Raw genomic sequence first — 13,409 nt, forward strand, 5'->3', positions numbered from 1 at the left:
TTATTCTAGTTCTGTCCTTACTCCTCCTGCTGCTCACCTCCCGCCTGATCTCATCTTTTCACATCAGTTCTTAAAGCAGTTATTCAAATATTGCATCAGATGCTGATGTGGAAACAAGCTCCCAATGGCTTGTGCTCCCAGCCTGTGAACCCACTCTTGAAGTCCTGAAATCTCCCATGATTCAGTCCTGGTGCTCACGGCACCAGGAAGTTGCCTGCTTTGGCCCCCAGGAGCTGCTCACATTGAGCTCAGAGTGGGGCACTCTGCACTGCAGGGCTGTTCCAGTGTCCCCGTCTGCTGCCATGGCCAACCAAGAGCCATGTGGGGCTGTCCCTGACTGCAAGCAGTGTGAATACTCTGTGAGAGGGGTGAGCTGGGCTGTATTGGCTGAGGAAGAACCAGCAGCCCCCAAAAATGTTGGGATTACTTCAAAGGATGCTTCAGTCGAAGGGACAGCACCAGGGAAGGAGCACTGTGATGTGGAGCAAACCCAAGAAGAGACTTCAGAGGAGCCATTGCTTTGCTACATTGGTCTCTGGGCTCTTCCAGGCAGACCCTGAAGTCCAGCAGGTACTTTCTAAGCACACACCTCATTTTTACAGTTCCTTGAATGTTTCCAGATTGCTAATCAAGGTTCTGCTTTGCTTCTCAACATCTGATCCATGGTTGGGCAGTGCTTTCCTGGAGGATAATGGCTGGTACCCACTGGGAGCCATTGGAGATACTTGACCACATCTCTCAATGTTTCCACAACTTTATTAAGAGCGAGAATTATCCCACAGATAATGGGAAGGTGTTGCGGGAGGGATATGACATAGAGGCAGTGTCTGGCATGGTTGTTATGTGCTTCTCAGCTGCCCTGTGGCCTGACGGGTGAACGGAACGTTCCCTTTTCCCACCCCACTGCTCTGTCTTTGCCTCTTTGTGAGATTTGCTGCACGGTCTCACACAGAACTCACTTTGCGAGGACGGATCTATGGCTAAAAGCAAAATAACTGCCGTGCAAAGGCCTGCCTAACAGTTCCCAAAGTCACAGAATCACAGAATCACAGAATGGCCAGGGCTGGAAGGGATCTCAAGGATCACGAATCTCCAACCTCCTGCCACACGCAGGGCCACCAACCTCCACATTTAAAGCAGCCCAGGCTGCCCAGGGCCCCATCCAACCCGGCCTTGAACACCTCCAGGGATGGACGGGGCATCCACAGCCTCTCTGGGCAGCTGTTCCAGCACCTCACCACTCTCTCTGTAAAGAACTTCCCCCTGACATCCAACCTAAATCTCCCCTCCCTCGACTTAAAACCATTTCCCCTTGTCTACTGTTATTAACCCTTTCAAAGAGTTGATTCCCCTCCTCTTTGTGGGCTAAAGTCCCTCATCCTCTGCAAAAATTTACCAGAATCAGAACAGCTGTGTGCCAAGAGACCCTGGCCACGCTCTAATGGCCTAAAACCAACTGCTGCACCAAGCTGGAGCAGTGCTGGGCTGGGCACGGGGCTCAGGGTGGGCACGGAGAGGAGGGTGCTCTCAAAACTCAGCCGTTACATCCTGAGCAAAAGAAACCCAATTCTGCTGGCAGAGCTGAAGCTCAGGAAGGGAAAGATTTGCTCGTGTGAAATACAGCAGAAGAGCATGTGTGTCTGTGTAGGACAGAGCAGACAACAAAAGCAAATTAGATTTCTTTAGATTTCTTTCTTTTATTATACAGGATCATATGTACAAGGTCACCTTTCTCCCAGACAGCAGCATCACAGCCAGTTCATAGCAAAAACCGCAGCTCATCTCTCAAAGCCTAGAAAACAGCTCTACAACGGCTCAGTACAACACAATGGATAAATTGTACAGGAACCAGAAAAAGGTAGGGGAAAGCACGATGATCCCTTAATTCTCTCATGACTTATTCAAAACTAAGAAATGCAAATAAAACATTGTGCTTCAAGAGCCATGCTTGCTCCAGGATGGTCCTCTGGGCAGGGAAGTGGTGCCCCCATGACCTGTTCTCCCCTCCACCCTTCAGAGAGAGATGCTGTAGAAGAGGTCTGGCTTTGAGCGCTGGAGCAGAAAGCAGGAGTCCCCTTTCAGAGCACCCTGTGCAGTCCAGGGGGTGCACATGGGCTCTTGGACTGAGGAGAAGGTGTGGACAGCATTCTGGATTCAAAGCACTGATTGTGTGTGTGTTTTGGAAGGGGAGTGGGAAACAGAGGGGAGATGGGCAGGACACAACTGATATGAATAAAGTGCTGCGTGAGTCTCAGTCCCATCTGCCTCTGAACCCAGAAAAACTGCATAAGCACATGGAAGAGGAAGGAACAAGATGAGAAAGGCTGAGAGACTTCTTGGGTGTTGCAGTGAGAAAGGGCTGCTTCAGCCTCCTACTTGCAGGACGTGGCATGGGTCAAAAGCAGGAGAAAGAGATGCCTGCATACCCACACACGTTGTGCTGGGGTCACTGTAATTGGCCTCAGCACGCTCAGGAGCTGCACTGCAGAGCTGTCGGATGATGGAGCTCAACTGTGGTGGTCAGCGGCTGCACAGCACTGTCCTGGTGCCCCAGAGACCCAGGGGAGCTGGCTGAGGAACAGATGTGAGCAGCAGGGCAGGATAGGGGCTGACTGCTCTGGCTGGAGATGGGTCGTAGCCCTTCCAGGGAGCTGCTGCTCCAGAAGGGTTGCATCCACCTGCTTGATGCATGCTTGCACCCCTTCTCTGCTGTACGACTGAAGACGATGCATGCCTTGTTCCTCCTGCTTGGGATCACTTGATTTCCTACAGGCAGCATCTCCTTACCTTCTCCTCTCTTCAAGCAGCTGCAAAGAGCACAGCACATGCACAGCCACCAGCTCGTCTGCCTGGAAGCAGCCACATACCTGCAGCAGTGCATGGGATGAGAGCCACAGCAGGAGGTGACCGCTCTGGCAGAAGAGCTCACCCCGCACCCTGTTCCTCAAAGTGACCTTGAATGCGAGAACACTAATTGTCCAAACCGAGACAGTACTTTTCCCCCAGTTACCAAATGCTCTGACTCTCACCTAGCATGGGAAAAAAAAAGTCCTTATTGAGATGGGCTTAGTTGTCCTTCCTCTCCTGCCAACCGCCCCGTATCATCTCTGACTCACTGGGTCCATACCCAGCCAGGGGTGATTATGGATCACGCAGGGTTTGGCTGCTGCCTGTGCTCGCTGCAGAGCTCTGAATCCATTGCACGGGGTCGTGGGGATCTGCTGGGATGAGTTTTCTTTGTCTTTGCTTTACAGATGGGTGGAAGATGTTGGGCCATGTTTCTCCTTTTGAATGCCAGGTAGAGATGACAGCAGCACTTCAATTTAGCTTGTCTTGCTCAACGTGCCAGGGCAGGGTTTAGCCTCGTGCTTTCCTCACACCATCGCTCACTGCTGTTCTAAAAGGGCTGCAAGGAGAGACAAAGGACAGCGGGGATAAAAGGGTGCATCATTTTCCTGGAACCTCACAGACAGCAATGTGTGATGTAGGAAAGGAAACGAGGGGCTGATCAGTGACCCAGCTGAATCAGCCTCCAAAAGCAGTGTGAGCTGTACCTGGTTACTGTAGTCTGGCATCCTCCACATCTGTGTAATGGCTGTTCTCCTGGAGGGGAAAGGGAAGAAGAAACAAGAGATCACCATGTGCCCATCTTGCCTTGCTTGAGACACCGTGCTGTGTCACATGAAGAGACCAGCTGGTTCCATGGTGGGCAATCACCCCAGAATGTGTGATTCCCTGCTTGGTGTTGAGGTCTGGCTTCTGCTGAACCTCAAAGAGATTGGGATGAAATCAAGCCCACCTTCCTACAGTGGTGTGAAATCTGGTGTCTGATCTATGCTGCTCCAGAGCCAGACCTCCAGTGGGAAAGCTGCGTGTCCCTGGGGAAGGTTTTAAGCCCAGGGTGTAAGCTGCAAGTGGTGAGCACTGATTGCTAAGTGAGCGCTTGGACAGACCCCTGACTTTCACATGACCAGCTAACCTGAGAATTAAGTAGCCACAGCATTTGTACAAAGTGGGCTTCATCATATGTGTTTGCACAGCTCTTACCTTGTTTTAGCTCTGTGACAAGTTTATTTGGGACCTGGGAATGGCCACACCTGTAAGCACAGACCTTGCAGTTGCAGGAACTGCACAAAGATGCTCAGGGGTAGCTGATCTGCAATGGCAAATAGGCAACATCACAAAGACTGCTGGTGAACAGAGACACTGCACAGCTCGTCCTCCAAAGTAACACTCAGGATATTCACCACTCCAAAGGCTGCAATGGCAGTGCAGTGTGCTGAACTGCTCCCCATATGAGAGTGGATTTGAAAATAAAGCATGTGAAAATTGCCCTCCTGGAGCAATTCTGCAATATGGCATCATTAAATGAATTAGATGCTCAGCAGTAGTCTTTTATTTCGTGAACTGAAAAAGAACAGATGGAAATGGAGCCAGGAGATGTCTGCAAGTGATAATAGGTGATCCAGAAAAAAAGCAAGAGAGACCAGTCACAACCTGGTTAGCAGAAGGCACTGGAGGAGGGAAATAGCCTTGTGCAATCAGGGAACTCAAGTGGGTGTTTGCAGAGCCCCTGTGGGGGCAAAACTCTGAAGAGTGCAATGCATGAACAAGGAGCAGCTGGAGACTGCGATTCCCAAGATGGGAAGCCTGGAGGCTTGTGAGTTCTGGCAGCAGAACAAAGGTTCCTTCTTTGTCTGCAGAGCTGCAGATACAAAGCAGGTGTAGTGCCCTGGAAACAGGCTCTTCAGGAAAAAAAACCAAGTCAGGTGGCATGTGCTCTGGGCAAAGGAAGGGCTCAAATGCGTGGGGATTTGCCTTGGAACAGGCAGTGAGTCAGCTGAGAGTATGTGGCTGAGGATCAGGAGACAGAACAACTTACGTGACATCGTGGTGGGCACCTGGTGCATGCCACATGATACAAAACCTACTGGGATGGCTGGAGGAAACCTCCTGGCTTGTAGCCACTTGTACTCCTCATGGATCTGATCAGCCTGCTATCTTCTGGAAAGTCAACAGGGCTGGGTGCAAGCAACCCCACAGATTTCTGGTGAACATCAAGAAAGCTTTCCTGATGCAGCTGACTGACAAGGGGTCAGCCTGATGCTCTTCTGGACATGCAGCCCATGAACAAGGCAGATCCAGACAACAGTGTGAAGGTGGAAAGAAGTCTGGGCTGCAGTGACAATAAGACAGCAAAGTTGAATTTCCTGAGAGAAATGACTAAGACAAACAACAGAATTGAACTTAAGAGAGCAGATTTGGGGTCTGTTGGGCAGAATCTCACAGGCGACCTTTCTGTTGGCCCACAGAGCACAGAGGAGCTGGGTGTCTTTCAAGACCACCTGCCTCAAAACATGAGAACAGTCTGTACTGCTGTGTGGTTGGGCAGGCATGACAAGAGACCAGCGAGGAGGCACAGCAAAGGCCAAACCAAGCTTCTTCCTACGGAAAGAACAGAACCCAGAAGTGAAAGCAAGGCTGGGCCACTCAGGAGGAATACAGAGTTGTCACTCCAGCTGACAGTGTTGGGAAAGCCAAAAGCCAGGAGTTGGAACTGGTGAGGGATGTGAAGGGCAAGAAGAAGATCTTTGGTAGGTACACCAGCTGTAAAAGGAAAGCTAAGGAAAAATTAAGCGGAGCAGAGCAGAGGATCCACTGACCTGGTGACAAAGCTGATGGAAAAGGCCAATGTATTCAAGGGTTGTTTTTCTCCCAGTTAACTGATTAGGTCTGTCTTGTGCCCTCCCAGACCCCTGAGCCCATTGGCACTCTGTAAGCTGATGGCTGTAAGTCAAAGACATGGGATGAAGAACTCACTCCCCAGGAAATGAAAAGACTTGAAAACTGCTCAGTGCTCTAAGGTCAGGAGCAAAATTTAAAGGATGGCCCTTGTGATTTGCCTTGCAGTGTTTAAGAAAACACCCCTGCAGACAAGTTCCACACATTAACCTGCTTCATGCTGAGCGCATCTGAGCCTGTCTGAAGTTGGCAGTAAAATATTTCTGAACTCAATGTCACTTTGAAATCAGAGAATAACAGAAAATAGAAGTGCTAGGGCCTGAAACAGGGCACTTGTTCACCCGTACCCGATAAGCTCTTCTTGAAGGAGATGGAGAGGGACTTCCTACGAAGTTATGTAGTGATAGGACAAGAGGTAATGGTTTTAAACTGGAAAAGAGTAGATTTAGATTAGATAAAAGGAAAAAAACGTTCATGATGAGGGTGGTGAGGTGCTGGCATAGGCTGCCCAGAGAAGCTATGGATGCCCCATCTGGGCCAGGCTGGATGGATGGGCAGCCTGATCTGGTGTGAGGTGTCCCTGCCCACAGCAGGGGGTTGAAGCTGGATGATCCTTAAGATCTCTTTCAACCCACACCAATCTGTCATTCTATGACACTTAAATCATTTCCAGTCTGTATTCTTATCCCACGAATGGCAGCAAAGAAGTCCATATTTTCTGTTGACAATCTGTGTGCCCTTTATCATCATTACCATCAGCAAGTTTTCCCCTAATTTCTATCACCTAATTTCTGCCTGTTTCCTTTGATGTAAACCTGGCCTTCCTTATTCTAACTGACACAGAGAAGGAGGCCAGCTTTTGCCTTTCTCCCTTCCAGCATTCTCTTATGATGTCTGCCCTTAATCATCTCTTCTCAGATTTAGCAGAGGTCACAGATTTCAGCAATGAGGTCCCAGAAACTGAAACAGTTGAAAGACCCCATTCAGATCCCTCATCCATCACGATTCCAGCAAAAGAGTGGAGGAGTGCAAACAGCCGGTCAGTGTCCTAAGATTTTTGGCCATAGGTAGAATGAAATGCTATGTGATCAGCCCAGTGATGATGGGGTGAGGCAGAAGAAAGGGACGGTGAGCTCCATCCTCACTTCTAGTGCCAGTGTGCCAGTGTGTAGTGAGAAAGGCCCACGAAAATCTGCTCCCTAGGTTCACCAGTCCTTATTCAGAGCAAGACAAAGGCTGATGTGCACAAAATCAGGCTAGCCACGCTCAGAGGAAACTGCTGCCCTTGCTATGGTGCTCAGCATCACGCACAGCAACCTGCTGAGACTTTATAACCACATTTCTGCTATTTGTTGTCCAATGGACAAAAGGGCATTGCAAATTCATGCTGTTAGGAAAGTGCAGTTAACACAACGTGGTCTGTCTTTAACATATGTTTCTATTCATCTGAGATCCACTTCCTTTGGAGCAAAGCAACTTAATTAAACCATTCATTAATTATTTTGAAATCAAAAATAAAAGTAATCTGCATTTCAGAACCCAGCAGTGTTTCTGCAGCATTTACGAGGTCAAAGCTTTTGCAAGCCACAGAGCAGCTAGGAAGAGCAAGCTGTGAACAGTCATGGGATTAAATACAACAATTTCCTTCTGGGAGGAGAAAACTATTGTCCTGGGGGGGGGTTTAACAAGCTTGGTAAAACTGTGGTCCCTTGCTGAATTATCTTGGCTGGAGGGACACACTAGCCAGCCTCTCTTACCAGTTCATCTTCACACTCATCCCGTGCAAGGCCCTCCTCTTCTCCCTCATCTCCATTCAGTGGCTCCTCCGTGTTGACCTCTGCCTCTGACGCTGTGTCTTCCTGCGAAACTTCGCTTTTGCTGCCATCCACCTTCTTCCGTACCTCTGTGAGAGCAAGAGCCAAGGCATCAGGATCAGGGGGTGATGGCTGCCGCCTGATCAGACTGATCCACAGGGCCCCAGGACTGAGTTGCTGTGTAAATAATGGATTTAGGGTTTATTCTGCAATGGGAAGTTTTGCTAATTTTGAAGGAGCTGCTAGAAAACAGCAGAGCCGGCCGCCCTTCCGCATCCCTCTGAGTGAGTGTGGGAGGCAGAAGTAACCCAAAAAATAAGGCAAATGAAACAAAATCAAACTGTGCTGTAGAAGAAAAAAATCTCCCATTTCATAATTGGAGGGGGTTGGGTGTGTGATTTTGGCAGCCCCTAATAATTGGCAGCACAGAAGTTTTTTTTGACCACTTATTTTGCAGAGATGCTTCAATTCCATCTGGTACTTCTGTGCTGTTTTCTCCTTCTTCTAAACACTGAGAGGAACAAATCAGTGTTTCCACTGAAACATGGTCCACTCTTCAGCTCTGAACTTCAATTTTGAGAGAAGGATGGAGTACCTTTGCAAAGCAGAACCTTCTCCAACAAACTGCTGAGGGTCTGGAGCTGAGAACTGTCTATTTACTGACAAATAGAATTAAACTCCTCGGGCAGGGACTTCTGTCTTGTTTGTTAGCATAGCACCCTACATGTCTGGGGGCTACAGAAACCTCTTGTTCTGTGTCTGAGGAACCTCCTCACCTGGAACTCAGGGGAGATACTTCAATGTCAGTGCCCAGAACATGTTACAAGCCACGTTGACTTTGCAGAGCAGCTCTGACAAGGTCTTTGCCCATCCTCGAGCAGCACCCCTGACCCCAGCACACACCCAACTGACCTGTGGACTGTTTCTGTTCCTCAGCAATCTGCTCCAGCCGGCCCAGCAGAGCATCGATGTTGGATTTGATCTGTGTCAGCTCAGTTTTGATGGTTTGAAGTTCGCTGCACTTCACTTGGAAGGAAAGGACAGAGAGGCGTCAGCCAACATGGGCTTGGCTGAAATGGGAGCACAGCCCTTGTTGAGAGCTGCAATGAGCTCTCCTGCACTGAGCCTCTTGCAGAATCATAGAACTGTTAAGGTTGGAAAAGACCTCTAAGGCCTTCAAGTCCAACCCCAGTCCATCCCCACCGTGCCCACTGACCACGGCCCTCGGTGCCACATCAAACCTCTTCTTGAACACCTCCAGGGACGGTGACTCCACCACCTCCCTGGGCAGCCTGTGCCAGTGCATTACCATCTTTCCGAGAATTATTTCCTGATATCCAACCTGAACCTCCCCTGGTGCAAGTGAAGGCCATTCCCTCTCATCCTATTGCTGTTACCTGAGAGCAGAAGCTGACCCCCACCTCACCACAACCTCCTTTCAGGGAGCTGTAGGGAACTATAATGTCTCCCCTGAGCCTCTTTCAGACTGAACAATCTCAGTTCTCTCAGCCATTCCCATAAGACTTGTGCTCCAGACCCCTCACAGCTCCACTGCCCCTCTCTGGTCACACTCCATGACCTCAGTGTCTTCTTTGTCGTGAGGAGCTGTCTTAGCTTCAGTTGGGACAGATTTGCTTTTCTGCACAGTGTCTGGAACGATGCTGTGTTTTGGTTTTAGGAGAAAAACAATGTTGATAATGCATCCAGTTGTTGCTGAGCAGTGCTATACATAGCCAAGGACATTTCAGTTTTCTCAGTTTCTCCTACCGTCCTATCAACGAGGGAGGGCAGGAGGAGTTGGGAGGGATAGAAACTGGACAGCTGACTTAAACTGGCCAAAGGGATAATCCCACACCATACAACATCCTGCATAGGGCAGGACCTGGCACTTGGATGTGCCATCACTCTCACTGTGGCACTGGTGGGGATCCAAGGATAAGCCCTTGTGCTTACACCTTCCCCTGCCATATCTGCAGCTTGTGGGCTTCCGAAAAGCCCTCCCTATGCTGCTGGTTGCAGGTGTTTTGGGGTTTTGCAGGTTTTGCCCTGGGAGCACCCAGCCCTGTGGGTGCCTGGCTGGAGGATGGGGGCCGTGCTGTAGATGGCAGGAGCAGGCCCCGCTCTGCACACACACACTTACACTTCAGCTTGGCCGAGCTGTTGGCAATGGCAGCCGATCTAGCAAAGAGCTTGACAGGGAGAGTTGCCTTCACACGCCGGACGAGGGGAATGGTGACCCGCGGCCGCTTCACTGGAACCACCCTGGGCACCGGAGACACCCGGCCCCGGTACTCAAAGAGCCTGCAGGGATACGGGGGAAGCAGGAGCTGAAGCACCACAGCCTGGGCCCTGGCAGGTCAGACCGTCGGGTGCTGCTGCCAGGACCCATGCCTGCCCCTCACAGCTCACAGAAAAGCCCCTTCGGCTGCAGCCTCCCCGGCTCACCTGTCGTAGAAGTCGTCTCTGTAATAGTCATAGTCGAAGTCATAGCCGCTGCAGGAAGAAGCAGGATGACACAGGTTAATTACTACTGATGAGTAACACGGGTTAATTACTATAGCCACCACACCCCACCTTCACGGACCCGATGGCCACAGGGTCGGGGCAGCGCACAGGGGGTGATGTTGGGTGAAGCTGGGGCTGCCTGAGGGAGAAGCAAGAAGTGCAGATGGGTTAACATCTACAGAGAGGGGCTGGGGGCAATTGTCCACACACATGCTGTGAGGATGCCCATGTTCCAAACAAAGACCAAATCCCAGAGCAGGGGCAGCCCTCCAGACCAGCCCACCTGGCAGAGGAGCTCCAAACACGACTGAGGGGCTGCCTGTGCCACACTGGTTTACCTGCTCCCAGGGCACTGCTGACATCCCTCCCTCCTGCACTTTGTATGCTGGGACTGCGCCCACATCAGGAGGACACAGCCCTACCTGCCCTGCTGCTGCCTTGCTATGATTCTTGTTTGTATCACATACAATTGGTAGGGAAGAAGTCAGGAAGAAGGTGATTTTTATTCATTTAACATCTTTGCTACTGAGGATGTTTTAAGTTCCCCTCACAGTGAGATCCTCCCCACATCCTGTGTGCTGCTGCCTGGATTACTGCTGGTTGCATGGGAAGCTGTGCTGCTGTGAAGAAAGAGAATGGTTACTGCAGCCCTTGAAAGCAAAAGGTGTGTAGTGAAAGCATAAAGTACTAAAAGGAACAAGGAGATGAGGATGGAAAGAGGAAAGGGTGAGCACTCAAGTATGTAGCTTGGGAGTAAATGTGGTGTCCTGCCTTGTAAGAAAGCAGTGACACAAAGGATGGGTGGCTGGCCACAGTGGCTGCTAGACAGCATGGTTCAGCCTTAACCCAGGGCATCTGTGCTGGCACTGGCCATTCTACCTTGTACTTTGGTTTGGCACCTCGCCTTCTGACCTGTCTTGAAGACACTGTGCTGCTGGCTGCACAGCAGCCTCCCATCCAAAACCCTGCGTGGTCTGTATTTATTCTTTGTTGTGCTTTTCACAGCTGAAAGGCAAAGGTAATTCCTACTGCATCAACTCTTGCTGGAATATAAGCAGCCTGTTCGTATGGAAAGAGATGTATTTTTTCAAGACCAATAACTTTATTTCCATTCGGCCCTGGGATGAAGCCTGAAAATACAGAAAATCTCCAAGAACAACAGCTGCCCTCGGCTCTCCAGTCTATTTTGATCAGTAGGCATGTTTGACTCCAATTCTGTTTGAATCCAATAAACACAGAATAGAATCAAAATAGGATGTCATTTGAAAGGAAAATTGAATGAGGATTCTTCTATGCTGTCAGACTCCCACGCTTCCTTTCTTTTTCCTTCTTTAGCTGCAAGTTAAATTGAAATTGCTACAATTCTGTGACATTTGTCAGACCTGACAGGTTCAGGTGAAATGCTCCTGACTAGCCCCAGCAAGGCCACTAACTTTTTGGGGGTGGAAAGCCAGGATGAGGAGAATCATCCTGCTCCGACTCCAAATATTCTTTAATTAATTTCCAAAAGGAAGTAGATGCTTAATTATCCTGGAGAACTGGTTCTGACTTCTCCCCAAAAACAGTGGGATGTATCTTGTTTAGCTTCAGCCAGCAGGAATGTAAACACATCCCAACACATTCAAGCAAAAGGCAATTCCAGGCCATGGCTCATCGCAGCCAAAGGCAGACATCTGAAGTAATGTCAAGCAAACTGCACTGAAGGAAGTTTTTTTTAATCCAGCAAGCACAAAGGGAGTCCAGACAACGAGACCCCATGAGAGCCCCGACAGAGTGGAGGGCTGAATGTGTGTGAGAGGAGTCCGCCTCTGACTCAGTGCGGTGAGGGATGGCAAACACTCTGACCTCAGCTTCTTTCATCACCTAGAAACCACAATACAGCCCTCCAGGAACACAGAGGGCTCAAATGAGGGTTTTTTCTGAAGTCTGAACCCTGCTGTAACACGCCATCCAGGTCATGGCCAGTCCTGCAGGGGGCAGTGGGAGGAGGGAAGCAGTGTTGGATGCTCTTACCAGCAGCTTTAGAAGTCAGGCGTGGAGCAAAAGGCAACTCTTCCAACACGAGAATAGAAAAATGCCAGTAAAAATCTTAGCTTCAGTGATTTATCTGAAATGTGCACACCTGATAATTTCCCTGCATGTAGGATAAACCTTCCTGCAGTAGATGAATCATTACTCAGTGACCTGACAGGGCTTCCTTTATGTACATGAATAATTTTCGCCATTTTTCAATCAGTTGGTGACATCGTGCCCTTTAAAATGAAAGCAGGGACAATCAGAGAGAGAGGCAGCAGAATCCTGTAAGGCCATGTCAAGCAGCACGACTCCTGATGCATTCCTTCTGCATTGCTATTCTTGAGCAATTAAATAACATTTAGTAATGACTCACAAAGGTGCAGAACCCACACATTTCTAATTGAAGGGCAATTGTTTTTAGGTGCTGAATTTACATTACATTTGAGGTGCCATTTCTGAGCATGGACCTGAATAGCAACGTGAAGCTGAGTGGCTGTGCTTTTAATTACCTGGGCCAATCGTCACAGGCAACACGTTGTGCTCAGCTCACATCCTTCTACTAACAATTGCACAACCTTAATTAGTGCAGCAGTAGAAATAATATCTACTGGAAAGCTACTTGGAAAATCTGGCCATGGTTAAATAGAGAGCTTTTAAAGCCCTGCACATCTGGTGTGAGGTTCTTTCCTCCTGCGACTAGATGGGAAGCTGGGAGTGAAATGCTGGAAGTGAGCCCAGCACTTCTGAGACACTGGGGCTGCAGAAGGGCTGCACAAGTCCTCACCAGTGTTGGACCCCATGGGTACTGTTGTATACCTCTACTCTTCCTTGGGGCTGTTTCTCAGCCCTCTGCTGGCAAATCTGGCACCAAGGGGCATAGGGTGTCACTGCTCTGCTGATTGCAGGTGGTGTGAGTGCAGCTTTTGGGCTGCCATGGGTACAATAAGGGATGTGGATGCCAGCTGGGCTGAAGGACATTGTCCAGCTGTGACCATAGGCTGCGGAAATGTCAGTGGAGGTCTTTGCCCATCAAGCTGTGTGGCACTTGGTTGCTCCTGCAGGACTTAGGTTGTCCCAAGGCTGCCTGTCCTTTTAGCATCAACATCACTAGGAAGGACAGAGGTCTGTGGTCAGTACAGCTCTGTCTGCTTCACTGCCCTGCAGCAGGGGCCTGGGCAGAACAGTGATGGCAGCAAAGTTTTCCACTGTCTGTCTGTCTGGCTTTTGTAAAGCCACCTCCAAAAACTGATGATGGTGTGAACCTCGGATTATATTCTACCTTCTGGAGGTAGGTGGGAGGATACCTCCCAAGAGATTTCAATTAAACACCCA

At 49.6% G+C, this 13,409-nt stretch overlaps 1 protein-coding gene across 4 annotated transcripts in view; it reads right to left on the reverse strand.

Annotated features, from left to right (window-relative positions):
• Positions 1-1,672: 1,672 nt before the first annotated feature.
• RALY (RALY heterogeneous nuclear ribonucleoprotein) overlaps positions 1,673-13,409 on the reverse strand; it is a 71,413-nt gene continuing 59,676 nt past the window's right edge. For 3 of the 4 annotated variants that reach the window (XM_010722268.2, XM_031556504.1, XM_031556505.1), the window contains 6 exons: positions 10,002-10,049; positions 9,697-9,857; positions 8,469-8,582; positions 7,500-7,645; positions 3,555-3,603; positions 1,673-3,406 (listed from right to left, as the gene is read on the reverse strand). In XM_010722268.2, coding sequence (XP_010720570.1) covers positions 3,559-3,603; positions 7,500-7,645; positions 8,469-8,582; positions 9,697-9,857; positions 10,002-10,049 — 514 coding nt within the window. In that variant the 3' untranslated portion in view covers positions 1,673-3,406; positions 3,555-3,558. The other variant, XM_019622068.2, reaches the window with a different exon arrangement.

Source organism: Meleagris gallopavo, chromosome 22, assembly GCF_000146605.3.
Source record: "Meleagris gallopavo isolate NT-WF06-2002-E0010 breed Aviagen turkey brand Nicholas breeding stock chromosome 22, Turkey_5.1, whole genome shotgun sequence".
In the NCBI taxonomy this organism is placed as follows: domain Eukaryota; kingdom Metazoa; phylum Chordata; class Aves; order Galliformes; family Phasianidae; genus Meleagris; species Meleagris gallopavo.